Raw genomic sequence first — 18,679 nt, 5'->3', positions numbered from 1 at the left:
ATTTGGGCAGTCACGGGGCCAAAAGTGACCAAAAAACTCAAGTATGAACTCAGGCTTACAGGTCGATGTGAGCGCCAAGAGCCACACTCTATTTACACCGTCGTCAGCTGATTCCACATAGATGTCAACAGAACCTGTTCTATTAAACGCTCATACAAGTAGAGCCCCTGACAGAGTGGAGAGGGTGTCAGCAGTAAGTTTGTGTTGACGTCACTGATTATTTTGCCCTTCGTCTGATCCGTCAGTACAATAACCCACAAAAAACGGATCCTATCTGTGGAGCATCCGCCTTCACTCGGTCAGCATTTGGTCAGTAATCCATCAGTATTGCTAATGCCCCCAAAAAAACAGGAGTGGATCCAAAACAGAGATGGCCGAGTCAACCATTCAAGAACCGCTGGGTTGTTGGTCAAGACACAACCGCTAACTGACACTGGTGGCTCAGGCCTCTCGAAGTGACCCCTGCTGCCAGGGCCCCTTACTCTGCTGCGACCTCTGCCTCCGCCAGAAACATTTAGGCCTCTGCCGTTCCTCTGTACAGGGCCTGGCACTTCTCCATCTGACATACTGTTAGATCAAATAAATAAATAAAAAGGAAATTAAAACACCCCAAAAAAGTCTGTAATTTTCTCACTTCACCAACACAACGGCTAAAAATTCCTTTTTTCACACTGTAACTGCACCACACAAGGGCAAATAAGACGTAGAAATATTTTCTTGCAATAAATCCTGTTAATGCCTGTATCAAACAGCACGTTCTAATAAGAACGGTTTGCTGGAATTACAGAGCTGTATAATGGCAATTTGGGTGCCCAGTCAGTGCAGCAAGGTGTAATAGGATTGTTCCTATTATCTCCTCTACTGAACCCTGTTCAACATAAATGCTGTGGAATGATTCCTCCCTATGCTTTCCCTACACCTTGAATAATCTTTTCCTGTACTTGTAAATCGTCTTTTTAGCACAATGAAGTTTTTTCTAGCACTGTCCCTAGCGCCTGCTGACGTCTCTCCCTGCCATAAGTACACAGGAAAATGGCAGAATCCAAGATGGCTGAGACTATTTATAGGACCGTGACATCACAGTGCTACATGAATGGCATTATGGGTGCTCCTGCCCCTCCAGAGTTCCTTGCTTCATGTCCTCACACGTGCAGCAGCCATTTTAGGAAAAAATGTGATTCGTTACCACGAATCACAAGGAAATTCGGCTTCAGTGCAAATCGAATTTATCCTGAAATTCTGATCGAATTCCACTTCATCAGCTTCGATTCGCTCAACTCTTGCATCAGGCACAGGCGTCTGGAGATCCGGGTTGATCCACGCCTGATTCATCTTTATGAAACTCATCCCAAATCAGTCTAAAAGGTACCTCCTCACAGTAACTTATTTGATAAGTTTGACAGGACCGATCCCTCATAAACCCGCACCGATACGGTGTTAGACACTTATTTTCATTGATACAGGGTAGTATCTCTTAGGGAACCATCAGCTTACCTACAAAAGATGTTAGACTTACTGCCCTATAGTTTCCAATACTTTAAATATGTGATTTGTAATTATGTTAATATACTTAATAGAAAATAAATTACCTTGGTACTCTAATGACATCCTCATGTGACCATGGCACATGTAATCTGTAAATAGTAGATTTCATTTCTGCAAAGAGTAACTACACATTAGCAATGCTTATCCATGAAAACATAGCACACTGGTAAAAATAGTAATTACTTTATCTTTTTAAATCTCTATACATACTAATACTGTATTTGTACAAATTATAAGAAAGAAATATTATGCAATTCTTTTAGTCATGCATTCTATTGTTCATAAATTCTGTCAGTTGGGAATAATCTCTAATAGCATAAAACAGGAAACAGATAATTAAACAAAGATACATTATGAAATTTCTGTTATAAATGCTTTGAAGAAATAGCAGTTTCTGTGTTAAAGAGACCTTCCCAATATATAACTGCTGGAAGCTCCATAGAGTGTAGCTGATATAGCACAGATCCTTCAAAGTTTTTCTCAGAATTATGACACTCCTAACCATCTATTGTGAGAAGAAGGATTACAGTGTGAGTAGTTGGGCTACTGAAACTGATATAGATCAGGCGGCTCCCTCTGCTCTAACCCTCCTTTCTATCAGATAGCAGAAGAGAGGAACCAGGACAGTGCCTCAATTTTTTTTTTAAGGGTAATACCGGCCAATATTTGTACTATTCTGCAAATTAGGGGTGAACTATTTTTGTTGTTGTTACATATTAGGGCCCTTTCACACGAGCGAGTTTTACGTGCAGGTGCAATGCATGAGGTAAACGCAATGCACCCGCACTCATTTCAATGGATCTGTGTACATGAGCGTTGTTTTTCTCGCATCACTTCTGCGTTGCGTGAAAATCGCAGCATGTTCTATATTCTGCGTATTTCACGCAGCCCTGGTCCCATAGACGTGAATGGGGCTCGCTTCAGTGAAAAACGCATTGCATCCGGACAAGTGCAGATGAAATGCGTTTTTCACTGATGGTTGCTAGGAGATTTTGTTTGTAAACCTTCAGTTTTTTATCACGTGCGTGAAAAAGGTATCAAGATGCATTGCACCTGTGCAAAAAAAACTGAACAACTGAACGCAATCGCAGACAAAACTGACTAAACTTGCTTGCAAAATGGTGGAAATCTGTCATGCTTGTGTGAAAGGGCCTTAGATTCATCCTATGTAACTGCAGATATTACTCACCATGTCTGCAGGCTAACATAAACAGCAGCAAGTAACATTCCAAATTGATGTGTTGTGTATGGAATCTAGGAATGTAGGATATAGCGTTTTTTGTTTTGGGGGTGCAATGCAACATTTTTGTACCCTGCCTTGAGCCCAGTGAAACTGAAAAAAAGTTTTAATCCATCCGTTAGTTAGGTGGGCGTTGGCGGCCATTTTGTGCAACAGCTGTGCACCAGCATTGCATATGTGCCAGGGACAATCATTTAATCCTGTTCTTGTAGTTCAGTGGCCGACATATACCCATTTTTAAAGCGCACCTGCACTGCATATGTGCCAGGGGAAGGGAAAATAATACAGTCTGTGACTTCAGGGACCCAGGGTGTGACATATCCCCATTTTTTTCTGTAAAGTACCCCTGTGCTGCATTTCTGAGAGTGAAATATAATCAGTTAAATCCATCTGTTCCATTGTAGGGTGACCATAACCTACAAAGTAAAAAAAAAAAACCTGTACAAAAAAACCTGTACCTAATTTGCGAGATTGAAATATAATCTCAATTAAATCCATCTGTTTCATTTAGGGTAAAACAAAAAAAAAAAAAAAATTGGGGAGGGGAAAATAAAGTACCTTTTTGCCCTGTAGTTAAAGAAATACAGTTAAATCCATCTGTTTCATTGTGTGAGAAAAAAAAAATTTGTCAATAAAGTACCTTTGCTGCCTGCACTGCATAGCAGACGCAATAAGTAAAAAAAAAAAAAAACTTGTCTGTTCCATTGTTGGGTGGCATTAACCCATTTTTCCCATTCAAAAACCACTGCTCTGCCTAGGTGACAGGGATCTAAATTTCTAAAATTTGTCTGTTCCATTGTTGGGTGACATTAACCCATTTTGGCCATCAAAAAATACCTGCTCTGCATTGTTCACAAGGAACTTAATTTAGTAAAAATATCTGTTACTTCGGTGGGTGACCGTAAAAAATGACGAGAGCACCAAACAAGGAAGTGGCCCTGGCCGTGGTGCTGCTGGAGCTCCTGTTGCAGGGAGAGGAAATGGTCGATCTGTGCCAGCTACACGCCCAAGTGAAACACTTTCCTCTTGCAAGTAGGTGACAGAACCTTCAGCGTTATTTGGTAGGGCCGAATGCGGCTCTACGAATGGTGAGGCCAGAACAAGTACAGGCGATAGTAGATTGGGTGGCTAACAGTGCCTCCAGTTCCTTCACATTGTCTCCCACCCAGTCCCCTGCTGAAAGATCAGAGTTGGCACCTGCAGCCTATGGCCATCAGTCTTTCACCTCAACCCTTGCAAATCATCCAAGCAGTCTGAGCCCCAAGTCATGCAGCAGCCTCTTCTGATTTTTGATGACTTTGCTGGCAGGGTTTCCCATGGCCATCCACATAGCCCTGCCCCAGAAGTGGAAGAGATGCCCAACCACTTATGTTTCAGGATGAGTGCATGGGAGGACCACCACAGCACGTCTTGGATGATGACGAAACACATGTGCCAACTGCTGTGGCTTTCTGCAGTGTGAAGACCGAAAAGGAGGGCAGGGGTCAAGACTGGGTGGAAGATGATGTGGAGGACGATGAGGTCCTCGAGCCCACATGAAATCAAGGTCATGCGAGTGACCTGTGTAGTTGGGAGGAAGAGGCGGTGGGCGCACAGAGCCACCAGCACAGCAGAAGAGGGAGCAGGGTGCAAAATCAGAGCGGCAGTCCCCTAGACAGTACGCCTGTTACTGCCTAACGCAGCAAGGGACCGAGCACACCAAAGCCAGCTCCAAGGAGTTTCCTGGCGTGGCTGTTCTTCAGACAATGTGCTGACAACAAGACAAGAGTGGTTTGCACGCTGTGCAATCAGAGCCTGAAGCGAGGCATAAACGTTCTCAACCTGAGCACAACCTGCATGACCAGGCATTTAAGTGCAAAGCACGAGCTGCAGTGGAGTAGACACCTCAAAAACTAAGGAAGGTCTATGGCTCCTCCTGCTTCCTCTTCTGCTGCAGTCTCTGACTATTCATCCACATCTGGAGTGACAGTGGCACCTGCCACCCCGCAAACAGAGGATCTGCCAGCAACACCACCACCTGGGTCACCAAGCATCTACACAATGTCCCATGGAAGAGTTCAGTTCTCTATCTCCCAAACAATTGGAGCAAAAGAGGAAGTATCCCCCTACCCACCCACAATCTCTTGCCCTGAATGCCAGCATTTCCAAATTCCTGGCCCTTGAAATGCTGTCATTCGGTCTGGTGGACACGGACAGTTTCAAGAATCTGATGGCGGTGGCTGTCCCACAGTACGTTGTGCCCAGCCGCCACCCCTTCCCTGCACAACCAAGTGGGGGACAAAAGCAGGTGTGCACTGCGCAACGCCATCTGTGGCAAGGTCCATCTAACTATGGATACGTAGACCAGTAAGCACGGTCAGAGACGTTATATCTCCCTAACAGCACAATGGGTAAATGCAGTGGCAGCTGGGCCGGACAGCAGTTTGGCGCATGTCCTTCCACCACCGAGGATTTCGGGGCACTTTATTTTGCCTCCTGTTGCTTCCTCCTCCAACTCCGCTTCCTCATCCTCTACCGCCTCCTCATCCGGTCAGCGTAACACCTTCACCACCAACTTCAGCACAGCCAGGGGTAAACGACAGCAGGCAGTTTTAAAGCTTATCTGTTTGGGGGACAAGCCCCACACCGCGCAGGAGCTTGGGACGGGCATGGAACAACAGACTGATGAGTGGTTGGTGCCAGTGAGCCTCAAGCCTGGCCTGGTGGTGTGCGATAATGGGCGAAATCTCATAGCAGCTCTGGGCCTAGCCGGTTTGACGCATCATCCCTTGGTGGTGCAGAAATTCCTGAAAAATTACCCCAATATATCAGAGCTGCTGCATAAAGTACGGGCCGTCTGTGCGTCCTTTCGGCGTTCTCACCCTGCTGCTGCTCTCATATGCGACGTGCCCACAAGGTGGAACTCCACCTTGCACATGTTGGCCCGACTGTGCGAGCAGCAGCAGGTGATAGTGGAGTTTCAGCTGCAGCACGCACGGGTGAGTCGCTCTGCAGAACAGCACCATTTCACCACCAATGAGTGGGTGGGCCTCCATGCGATACCTGTGTGCCTTGCTGCATTGTTTCGAGTACTCCACCAACATGGCCTGTGCCGATGACGGCGTTCTCAGCGTTACTATTCCACTTCTATGTCTCCTTGAAAAAACGCTTCGGGCGATGATGGAAGAGGATGTGGCATAGGAGGAGGAGGAAAAGGGATCCTTTACAAGGGTTCCAGGCCAATCATTCACAAGTGGCTCAGAGGGTGGGTTCCTGCACCAACATACGCCAGGTACACAATAGTCCAGACAGGGCACAGTTCTGGAGGATGACGAGGTGGAGGATGAGGATATGGAGGAGGAGGAGGAACCATGTTCACAACAGGGTGGCACCCAAACCAGCTCATGGGCATCACTGGTGCGTGGCTGGGGGGATACAGAGGACACAGACGATACATCTCCCACAGAGGACAGCTTGTCGTTGCCTCTGGGCAGCCTGGCACACGAGTGATTACATGCTGCAGTGTCTCCGCAACGACCGCCGATGTTGGCCACATTCTAGAATGTTGGCCACATTCTAACTTGTGCTGATTACTGGGTGGCCACGCTGCTATATCCCCATTACAAGGACAACGTACCATCCTTAAAGGGAACCGGTCATCAGGATATTGTGTATAGAGCTGAAGACATGGGTTGCTGGATGGCCAATAGCAGATCCGCAATACCCAGTCCCTATAGCGCTGTGTGCTTTTATTGTGTAAAAAAAAAAACTATTTGATACATATGCAAATTAACATAAGAGTCATATCTTACTTGTGTGACCAGAGAAGAGTCATATTTTCAAGCTCTGACTCATCTCAGGTTAATTTGCATATGTATCAAATAATTTTTTTTTACACAATAAAAGCACACAGAGCTATGTGGACTGGGTATTGCAGATGTGCTAGCGGCAATCTAGCAACCCATGTCCTCAGCTCTATACCCCAAATCCCGGTGACAGGTTCCCTTTAATTCCATCACTGGAGCATGATCTAAAGATGCGCGACTACAAGGACACACTGGTAGACGCACTGCTGATGGCATTCCCACTTGACAGTGGGGGCACAGTGGAAGCACAAGGCGAATGCAGAGGAGGAGGTCACCAACGCAGCTGGGGCACCGCCAGCACCTCAGAAGGCAGAGTTAGCATGGCCGAAATGTGGAAAAGCTTTGTCAGCACGCCACAACAACCAGCACCACCAGCTGATATGGAACGTCTTACCAGGAGGCAGCATTTCAGCAACATGGTGGAGCAGTATGTGTGCACACGCCTACATGTACTGTCTGATGGGTCTGCCCCCTTCAACTTCTGGTTTTCCAAATTGGGCACATGGCCTGAGCTTGCACTTTACGCGTTGGAGGTGCTGGCCTGCCCTGCAGCCAGTGTATTGTCTTAACAGCACGGCAGGGGGCATTATCACAAACTAGCACAGCCGCCTGTCCACAGCCAATGTGGACAAGTTCACGTTTTTTAAAATAAACCAGGCATGGATCCTACAGGACTTGTCCGTACTTTGTGCTGTGCAGAATAGTCATGTATACCGGCCTCACCCAGCCTTTTTTATACTCCAGCGCACTTTCTCATTGTTTTATTTTTTATATTTTCCAATGTTTTGGGGTGTACCCTAATTTAAACAAAAAAAAAAAAACAGGCTATCAGGGTTGGTTACCTCCTCCGCTTCCACCTACACAGCCACGTCTAACGACTCCTCAACTGCCTACTCCATATGGACCTCCACCTCCTAGATCAAGTTTATTATTTTTACATATTTTATGTTATTTTAAGTCATTTCACTATCCATATTTGTTTGCTGAGCACTTGCCGTGCTCTTAATCACATTTTGCTGCCTTTTGCAGTGAAATATAATCAGTAACTACAACTTTGACATTGTTTGTGGAGAAAAAACAAAACAAAAAAAAAAACAAAAAAAAAACAACAAAAAAAAAAAACAAAAAAAAAAAAAACTTTGCGGCCTGTGCTGTATTTGTGTTGGTAAAAGAAAATCGGTTAAAACCATCTGTTTCATTGTTGGTGAAAAAATTCATATATATATTCTTTGGCCAGAAAATACCTTTGCGGCCTGTGCTGCATGTTTGACTGCCAGGAAAATAAATACACTAAATTCATCTGTTTGCGTGTGGGGTGACATATTCACAGTTTGGTCTTTCAACTAACCCTGCGGCCTGCACTGCATATGTGACAGCCAGGCCAATAAATTCAGCAAATCCACCTGTTTGCGTGTTGGGTAACATTTCCACGGTTATCAGGCCAGTCATTCAAAAGTGGCTTGGATGGTGGGTTCCTGCACCAACATAGGCCAGGTACACAATTGTACAGCCAGAGCACATGTGCAATACACCATGTTTACACCCGTGACACAAAGATAATTTATCTGTATGTTCAATTTGTTGCTGACCTTCCTACAGCATATTTTTGGTGGGCGCTATGCAACATGTAAAATAAATATTAATAATTTAATACTTAATCTGTCTGTTAGTAAAGTGGGGGACAAAACAATTGTTGTTGCAAAGTACACCTGCACCTATATGTGCCAGGGACAATAATATAGTTAATCCATCTCCGAGTTCAGGGGTTGACATATTTGCATACTTGGCTGTGATATACCCCTGCTCTACATTGCAGACAGGGAAATAAAATTTTCACTAATTCATCTGTTACATTGTTGGATGACATTCACCAATTTTTGGCTGTGATATACCCCTGCTCTACATAGCGGACAGGGAAATAAATTTCACTAATTTGTTTGTTACATTGTTGAGTGACATTCACAAATTTTTGGCTGTGATATACCCCTGCTCTACATAGCGGACAGGGGAATAAATTTCACAAATTCGTCTGTTATATTGCTGGGTGACATTAACCCCTTATTGACCACCAATACGCTATTTTACTGACATTTACACACTATCTTTTCTATCAATCCTCTACCCCGGGGGAGTTTTTACCTTGTAGGGCCTCCTAGGGTTAGACAGGGTAGGTACGAGGACAGGGAAATTCCACCATCAGGGATTTTTTCCTGGGCTGAGGCCTAGTTAGTAGAGTTGAGCAGACACCTGGAAGTTCGGGTTCGACGGGTTCAGCCGAATTTTGCAAAAAAGTTAGAGTTTGGGACCCGAACTTGACCCCGAATCAAAACCCCATTGAAGTGAATGGGGACCCGAACTTTGGAGAAATATGATTTACTCCTGCAATCTTTCAGTATGTTTAACCCCTTTAGGACCAGGCCGTTTTTTGGAAATTTGAAATGTCACTTTATGTGGTAATAACTTTGGAATGCTTTTACTTATCCAATCCATTCCGAGACTGTTTTCTCGTGACACATTGTACTTCATGACCATGGTAAATTTCAGTCAATATTTTTCATTTTTATTTAAAAAAAGAAAATACCAAATTTAAAAAGCAATTGGGAAAATTTACAACTTTCCAAATTTCGAATTCTCTGCTTTTAACCCCTTACGGACACATGACGTACCGGTACGGCATGTTTCCCGAGTCCTTAAAGAGGACCTTTCACTACTGTATAAACTAAAAACTAACTAGATCAGTGGGCAGAGCGGCGCCCAGGGGTCCCCCTGCACTTACTAGTATGCCTGGGCGCCGCTCCGTTCGCCTGGTATAGGCTCCAGTGTCTGCGCTCCCTCTGACTGATTTCTTGTAGGAGGCGTGTCCCTTGCTGCACTGCTGGCCAATCGCAGCGCACAGCTCATAGCCAGGCTATGAGCTGTGCGCTGCGATTGGCCAGCACTGCAGCAAGGGACACGCCTCCTACAAAAATCAGTCAGAGGGAGCGCAGACACCGCAGCCTATACCGGGCGAACGGAGCGGCGCCCAGGCATACTAGTAAGTGCAGGGGGACCCCTGGGCGCCACTCTGCCCACTGATCTAGTTAGTTTTTAGTTTATACAGTAGTGAAAGGTCCTCTTTAAGGACACATGACGTACCGATACGTCATGTGTTGTTCCGATCACTGCCGACCGGTGTTCGGAACCAGGTGCCTGTTCAAATCATTGAGCAGGCACCTCGGCTAAATGCACGGGGGGGGGGGGGGGGGTCCCGTGACCCATCCATGTCGGCGATCGCCGCAAACCCCAAGCTGTGGGGGGGGACCAGATGGCATGGAAGGCAGTGCGATGCATTCCTGAGGCATTTCTGCTGCCTTCCGGTGAAGAGCCTGTGAGATGCAGCCGCCTGGATCTCATAGGCCCCGGAAGCTGTATGAGTAATACACTGTATTACTCATACAGCCAATGCATTCCAATACAGAAGTATTGGAATGCATTGTAAAGGAATATACTCCCAAAAGTTCAAGTCTCAAAGTGAAACAAAAAAAATTGAGAAAAAAATAGAGTTTTCCCCCCCAAAAATTAAGTTTCAAGTAAAAATAAACAAAAATAAAGTAAAAAAAAATATACATATTAGGTATCGCCGCGTTCATATTGACTGGCTCTATAAACATATCACATGAACTAATCCCTCAGAGGAACACCGTAGAAAATAAAAACTGTGCTAAATAAACAATTTTTTTTGTCACCTTACATCACAAAAAGTACAACAGCAAGCAATGAAAAAGGTGTTTGCCCACCAAAATAGTGCCAATCTAACAGTCACCTCATCCCGCAAAAAATAAGCCCCTACCTGAGACAATTGCCCAAAAAATAAAATAAATAAACTATGGCTCAGAATATGGAGACACAAAAAAAAATTTGGTTTGAAAAAAGCTGTTATTGTGTAGAACTTACATTAATAAATAAAAAGTATACATATTTGGTATCGCCGTGTTCGTATCGACCGGCTCTATAAAAATATCACATGACCTAACCTCTCAGATGAACACCGTAAAAAATAAAACCGTTTTTTGTCACCTTACATCACAAAAAGTGTAATAGCAAGCGATCAAAAAGTCATATGCACCCCAAAATAGTGCCAATCAAACCGTCATCTCATCCCGCAAAAAATGATAACCTACCTAAGATAATCGCCCAAAAACTGAAAAAACTATGGCTCTCAGAATATGGAGATACTAAAACATGATTTTTTTTTTGTTTAAAAATAAATAAATAAAAAAGGCTACATATTAGGTATCGCCGCATCCGTGACAACCTGGTCTATAAAAATATCACATGATCTAACCTGTGAGATGAATGTTGTAAATAACAAAAAATAAAAACAGTGCCAAAACAGCTATTTCTTGTTATCTTGCCTCACAAAAAGTGTAATATAACCAAAAAGCATATGTACCCTAAAATAGTACCAACAATACTGCCACCCTATACCATAGTTTCTAAAATGGGGCCACTTTTTTGGAGTTTCTACTCTAGGGGTGCATCAGGGGGCTTCAAATGGGACATGGTGTCAAAAAAAAAGTCCAGCAAAACCTGCCTTCCAAAAACCGTATGGCATTCCTTTCCTTCTGCGCAATGCCGTGTGCCCATACAGCGGTTTACAACCATATATGGGGTGTTTCTGTAAACTACAGAATCAAGGCCATAAATATGGAGTTTGGTTTGGCTGATAACCCTTGCTTTGTAACCATAAAAAAATTAAATTATTTTCCATTAATTCTTGTGGAACACCTAAAGGTTTAACAAAGTTTGTAAAATCTGTTTGTAAAATCAGTTTTGAATACCTTGAGGGGTGTAGTTTATAGAATAGGGTCATTTCTGGGTGGTTTCTATTATGTAAGCCTCGCAAAGTGACTTCAGACCTGAACTGGTCCCTAAAAATTGGGCTTTTGAAAATTTCTTAAACATTTCAAGATTTGCTTCTAAACTGCTAAGCCTTGTAACATCCCCACAAAATAAAATATCATTACCAAAATGATCCAAACATGAAGTAGACATATGGGGAATGCAAAATAATAACTATTTTTGGAGGTATTACTATGTATTATAGAAGTAGAGAAATTGAAACTTATAAATTTGCTATTTTTTACAAATTTTTGGTAAATTTGGTATTTTTTTACAAATAAAAATGATTTTATTTTTTTTTACTTAATTTTACCAGTGTCATGAAGTACAATATGTGACGAAAAAACTATCTCAGAATGGCCTGGATAAGTCAAAGCGTTTTAAAGTTATCACCACTTAAAGTGACACTGGTCAGATTTGCAAATAATGGCCTGGTCCTTAAGATGAAATAGGTCCTTAAGGGGTTAAGGCCCCATGCACACGGCCGTTGTTCACGGCCGTGTGCGGGCCGTGGAACCGCGGCCTGGATCCCTTCCTGTGAGCTGGAGCGCACGGCGTCACTGGTTGCTATGACGCCGTGCGCCCCCTGCTGCCGGCACAGTACAGTAATACACTGGTATAGATCATACCAGTGTAGTACTGTATTGTGGCGGCAGCAGGGAGCGCACGGCGTCATAGCAACCAGTGACGCCGTGCGCTCCAGCTCACAGGAAGGGATCCAGGCCGCGGTTCCACGGCCCGCACACGGCCGTGAACAACGGCCGTGTGCATGGGGCCTAAAACAGATAGTGATACCTTATATAATAGTTATTACTTTACATTTCCCATATGTCTACTTTATGTTGGCATCCCTTTTAAATGTCATTTTATTTTTTCAGAAAGTTAGAAGGCTTTGATGTTTAGAAGCTAATTTTTTAAATTTTAAGCAAATTTACAAAACCTTTTTTAAAGGATCAATCCAGATATGGAGTCACTTTGTGAAACTTACATAGTAGAAAGCACCCATGAATTACCTAGTTTTAGAAACTAAATCCCTCGAGGTATTCAAAACTGATTTTTACAAACCTTATTAACCCTTTAGGTGTTCCACAAGAATTAAAGCAAATTGGAGGAAAAAATTGAAAATTTCATTTTTTCGTTCATATTTTCCAATTAAAGAGAACTTGTCATAAACTTTATGCTGCCCATACTAATGGAAGCATAAAGTAGAGAGAGGTGAGTTGATTTCAGTGGTCTGTCATTTATAAGTTAAAGTAAGTTGTTGCTGAGAACCAACATCACAAACATTGCAGACTAGGCCTGGAATAGAGTCACTTCCACCTGAGAAGAGTCATGGTTATTCATGAATTCCTGTTCTCCCTGCCAACTTGCTGATGACTGATTGTCTTCTACCTAGTTTTCTCCTTCATTTGACTCTTTTCAAGGCCTGGGTTGCAATGATTATGATGCTGGTTCTCAGCAACCACTTGCTATTAGTTCATGAGTGACACACCGCTGAAATCAGCATTTCTGTCACTAATTTATGCTGCAATCAGTACGGTCAGCATAAAGTTGATGACAGGTTCCCTTTAACTCCAATTTTCCTGTGACACATCAAGGGTTAAAAGTAAAAGAAACCTCAATATTTATTACCCTGATTCGGCAGTTTACAGAAAACACTGCATATGTGGTTGTAACCTGCAGTATGGGCGCATGACAGGGTGCAGAGGGAAAGGAGAGCAGTATGGTTAAACAAGGGCAGATTTTGCTGGTATTGTTTTTAGGTGGCATGTCACATTTGAAGAGACCACAAAAATGTCAAAAAGTGACCCCATTTTAGAAACTACACTCCTCAAGGAATAAATCTAGGGGTGAACTGAATGCTTTGAACCAACATATGCTTTATAAAATTTAGAAACACATGGCTGTAAAAATGAAAAATTAACTTTTATTTCCAATATAAAGTTGCCTTAGCCCCAAATTTTTCATTTTCACAAGGGGGTTACAGGAGAAGTTGATACGGTTATGCCGATACCAAATTTATATAGTTTATTTTATGTTTTTTACTACTTTTTCAGCATAAAATCCCTTATGTGTTAAAAATAAATTCGATTTTGCATCGTCATATACTAAAGTCCAAAACATTTTTATGTTTTCACCAATGTAGCTGTATAGCTGTATAGGGGCTTGTTTTTTTTGCGGGACAAGCTGTAGTTTCTATTGGTATCATTTTGGGGTACATATGTCTTTTTCATCACTTGTTATTTATTTTTTTGTGGACATAAGGTGACAAAAACAGCAATCAATTACGTCATTTTTTCTACATCATTTTTTACGTTCACCGTGCGAGATTCATAATATGATACTTTGATAGATCAGGTCTTTACGAACATGGCGATACCCATTATGTGTAGTATATTTTTTTTTATTTCAACTTTTTTTTTCTATTTATTTATGAAGACCCATCTGGATCTTGAAGATCCAGTAGGCCTGATCACTATACAGTGCATTCCAATAGTCATTTATTGCAATGCACTGTATAGTCAGTGCTACACCTACACTAAGGGCTCATGCACATGAATGTTTTTTGCGTTCACTATGCTGTACTTTTAATGGGTCAGCAAAGAAAACAGAAATGTCTTGGTGTGCATTCCGTTTCCGTATTTCCGTTCCATTCAAAGATAGAACATGTCCTATTATTGCCCGCTAATCACATTCCGTGGCTCCATTCAAGTCAATGGGTCACCAAAAAAAAACGGAACACATATGGAATGTACTCCGTATGTCTTCCATATCCGTTCCATATTTGCGGAACCATCTATTGGAAATTTTATACCCAGCCCAATTTCTATGTAATTACTGTATATGCCATACGGAAAAACGGAATGTAACCGGAAACACTACTGAAAAAAAAAAAAAAGATCCGTTAAAAATGGCCCGCAAAACACTGAAAAAACGGTCGTGTGCATGAGCCCTAAGGCTGATCAGACCCTCAGGGTATAATCAGCCTTAGATACATGGGAGCCTGAACACCTTTGCAATAGTAACCATCGGCCCAAGCTGCTCAGGAACGGAGCTGACGCCATCAGCAGAAAGTGTTAGCTGTAACTTTCAGCTAACACTCTGTTGCAACAGCCAAAATCGTTGCTGGCAAGTGAATTAACCCCAGCTAACCCCATAGATGCCGTGGTCAGTAGCTGCATCTCTGGAGTTAAACGTCTAAGATCGGTGCCAGCACCGATTTCGGCTGTTGCAGCAGAGTGTTAGTTGTAAGTTCCAGCTAACACCCTCTGCTGATGGCGGCAGCTCCGTTCCTGAGCCGCTGCCACCACAGCCGGCACAGAGAAGGAGGGGGAAGGGGGAAATAACGGCATCTTGGGGCACTGAGAGGACACTCCAGGGGGCACAGAAATCATCAGGGGTAACGCTGCACACTTACCCTATTTCAGGCTGTGATCTCCAGAGTGGAGATGGCAGCCTGAAACCGGCATTTTTTATAGTGCTGCGCTCCGATTGGTTTCTGCAGAGGATAGAGCGGACACATTAGTGTCACAGCCCCGATAAGCAGTTTGGAAGTCACTGTACGTCCAAATGCAATAAGTCACTTGCAATTTGGACATACAGTAACGTACAAATGCGTGAAAGGGTTAATAGACCTGATTGCTGGGGTCATGGCGATACCTTATAGGTCTACTTTTTTTTTTCACCTTTAACACAATAAAAGCATTTTTGAAACAAAAAAAAATCATGTTTTAGTGTCTCCAGATTCTAAAAGAGCCATAGTTTTTTTTTTTTTTGGGCCAATTGTTTTATGTAGGGGCTCATTTTTTGCGGGATGAGTTTGATTGGTACTATTTTGGGGGGCATACGCCATTTTGATCGCTTAGTGTTGCACTTTTTGTGATGTAAGGTGACAAAAAATTTTTTGTTTTAGCACAGTTTTTATTTGCAGTTTTTCTACTGCGTTCAGGTGAGGGGGTGGATCATGTGATATTTTATAGAGCCAGTCATTACAGATGCGGCAATTAGTGATGAGTGGCAGGGGCAATATTCAAATTTGCAATATTTTGCGAATATTTAGGCAAATCTTCGTCATATATTAGCGAATTTAAGAAATCACAATTTTTTTCTTGATTGCAAAAATCGGCAAGGTAATATGTGCATATTGTGCGTGCAACACAGACGAGGGTCACTTGCTACATTTTTCAAGTTGCTAGAAGTTTTCAGAGAAAATGGTTTGCACGGAATTACAATAGCTTTATATGCAAAAAGAGTGATCCAATATATTTGCGATTGCGCAAATTGGCAATTAATGATGCACATATTTTTGCTCAATACGTGCAACTTCACATTTTAGCAGGTCTGACCACATATTACTGATTGGTGCACTAAGTACTGTTTTGAACTTGTGACTGTAGCAGAACTACCTAACACCCTGCACTGGAACCTATCAGCTACATTATATCACTATCTAACCTACACTATCTCCCACTAACTATCTGTATTATATGTATAAGCTATCTAACTATGTAATGCAATTAAACAGTATAGCACAGAGCACAGTAATGACACTGCAAAATCTCTGCACCCAGCTCATCAGACCGCCGTACATGTGGCGCTGGTCCTTAAGTCACATCCACCAGCGGGGTCTGAAATAATGCGCTCTGGATAAAAGGTCCTACTCAGGCTTTGTACAAACTAACAGCAAATGAAATGTAAGATTAGTGTTGTGGCTAATCTTTTCACTCTATACTGCTTACATTGTATAGGAATATTCTACAAAAAAAAAAACATTCTGGGAAATTCACATTTCTGGTTTTCACCAACATGTGCTGTCCACGTTATCTGCGGACAGCACATGCACTCATTGTTTTTCATAAGTCTGTTCAAATATCAGTTTTTTTTTTTTGTAACTGACCATGGGTCATTTTTATACATTTATTTTTTGAGGGGTTTAGTGCCCTTTTAAGGGAGACATTACCTTCAAATTTGTTCTGATATTGAATAGCGTGGAAAGATTAGTTTGTGGTTGCTGCATCACAGTTTTTCCACGTGGAAACCCAGCCTTAGATTCAAACACAGTTTTTTTGTGCTGAAACATGCAGCAACAATTCTAATGAAGCAGCATGCTCCAACATTTCAATTTATTGTTCCCCATTAGTGCACAAGGCTTGAAAATCTGGTAGAATCCATAAAGCTTAATACAATTTCCATTTCTATTACAATTAGGTTTAGAAAATGAAAACAACATGATCATATTTATTTTTGTACTTTACTTGCCTATTGATTGAGTACAATTTCTCTTGATTATGATGTTAAAAGCCTGGTATATCTGCAAGAAATTAAAATTGGAATGATAACGTGCAATAAAATTATTTCTCAAAATATATCCAATAACTACATTACTTACTGTACCTTATTGAACCCTTGAAGATTTAAAACATTAATGAGTCCAGAAGAATTAATCTTGATGTGACTTAATGACAGTCCTGAAATAATAATATTTAATAACAGTTACACCAATCCGAAATAACATTTAAACTCAACTACACAAATCTGAACCTGTATCATATGAGATGATTATATTTGTGCCAGAAAGTAGTTCCGGAGCTAAACTGGCATTAGTGAACACCATTTTACATAACAAAAATAGTCTGTCTTATGTGAAATACTCAATTAAAAGTTTGACTTATGTATGAAATATTTGAAACAATGAATTGCCTGCAATCAATCTTTAAAGGATAACTGTCAGATTTAGACCCTAATTTCAATTATCATATATGTAGTTACTAATTACATGATATTCCAGAATCAGACTGACTTACCCCATATTTTATAAGACTCATCCCTTAGCAACCAGTCTGCATAAAACTTCAATTTCACTATTCAGTTAAGATGGCCACCACCCTACCCTCACCCTGAGGCTAATCCCACCTGCCCTCACTACCCACAATGCATTGAGCTCCTCATATGCTTTAGCCCAGTGTTGGCGAACCTATGGCATGGGTGCCAGAGGCGGCACTCGGAGCCCTCTCTGTGGGCAACAGCACCCTGGAAAAAGTCTATGGCACACTAATATGACTTAGATTTTTCCTGCCCTTCATCAGCACAGGGCTCGCTATGAACAGCACAGGCAGCGCACTGAGTGTAGCAGGCTATTATAGCTAAATGATAGAGTACATGGAAGATATACTATGTTTGACTGTAGAATTCAGGTTAAATTACCGTGCTGGCACTTTGCGATAAATAAGTGGGCTTTGGGTTGAAGTTTGGGCACTCAGTATCTAAAAGGTTCACCATCACTGCTTTAGCCAGTAACAATAGCCCCCCAAAAGTGTCAGTAACCAGAGCCCTCCCCCCTAAAGGGTTAATCTCCTGCAGCACAAAGGGGTCCTCTTACCACATGTTGATTTCATTTATAAAATGAGCAGATGGCAGATCTGCCTTCCCTGGTGTGTGCTGCTCCAACTCTGCATTCTTCAACTCTGCTTAATGAGGGAGCGTCTGCCAAGCGCAGGGACAGGGAGAAGTGCACACAGCCCAGGCACTGTTATCATCTGCTGGGGAGGACCTGGCTTTAATCATTTACTTACAGTCCCTGTCTGTCAGTAATGTAAGCCTGCACGCAGCATGCTTCTGCGTGCTCAGTCTATCAACAGATAGACGGACCATGCCTAGCAACCCTATTTTAAGCACAGGTAAAAATAGGCAGCACAGGGAACAAAAATGTGGAATTAAGCGGCAATTGAATACACAGTGAAAAGTTGAAATAGGGCCACCAAAGTGATATTAATCACCATAATCCAATAGAAACTCTTGGTGTGGCATAGAGAGGCAAGAGTAAGTATGTTTGTCCACCTTGACATATTTACCAAGGTGGACACAGAAGGACTGCTCAATATAAATAGGTAGTGCTATACTAACATTATTCCTGGAATACCTAGAGACGTAAAAAATGTATACAATCTTATATCACCAAATATTCCAGAAATAAGTGCAAATACAAACATTTTTACAATTACGGGTGGAATTTAATCCCTTAATGAGCTCAGTCACACATGTACAGCATAAGTCCTTGGTTTAAACATGGTGCCTGCTCAGAAGAAATGTCCATGAACGCCAATTGTAACCATGGTCTGCTCTCTGTTGCCAATCAATAAAAACTGCTGTTTATTCTGCAAAACATGAG

At 42.3% G+C, this 18,679-nt stretch overlaps 1 protein-coding gene across 1 annotated transcript in view; it reads right to left on the bottom strand.

Annotated features, from left to right (window-relative positions):
* The window catches only part of LOC122944578 (GPI inositol-deacylase-like), a 682,600-nt gene that overhangs the window by 593,161 nt on the left and 70,760 nt on the right, over nt 1–18,679 (bottom strand). The window contains exons 4-6 of the mRNA XM_044303000.1: nt 16,906–16,979; nt 16,771–16,822; nt 1,590–1,656 (exon numbers count right to left, since the gene is read on the bottom strand). Coding sequence (XP_044158935.1) covers nt 1,590–1,654 — 65 coding nt within the window. The 5' untranslated portion in view covers nt 1,655–1,656; nt 16,771–16,822; nt 16,906–16,979. The remainder of the gene's footprint in view (nt 1–1,589; nt 1,657–16,770; nt 16,823–16,905; nt 16,980–18,679) is intronic.

The sequence above is a fragment of the Bufo gargarizans genome, chromosome 8 (assembly GCF_014858855.1).
Source record: "Bufo gargarizans isolate SCDJY-AF-19 chromosome 8, ASM1485885v1, whole genome shotgun sequence".
Taxonomy (NCBI): Eukaryota; Metazoa; Chordata; class Amphibia; order Anura; family Bufonidae; genus Bufo; species Bufo gargarizans.
This window is presented reverse-complemented; position numbering and strand designations above follow the sequence as displayed.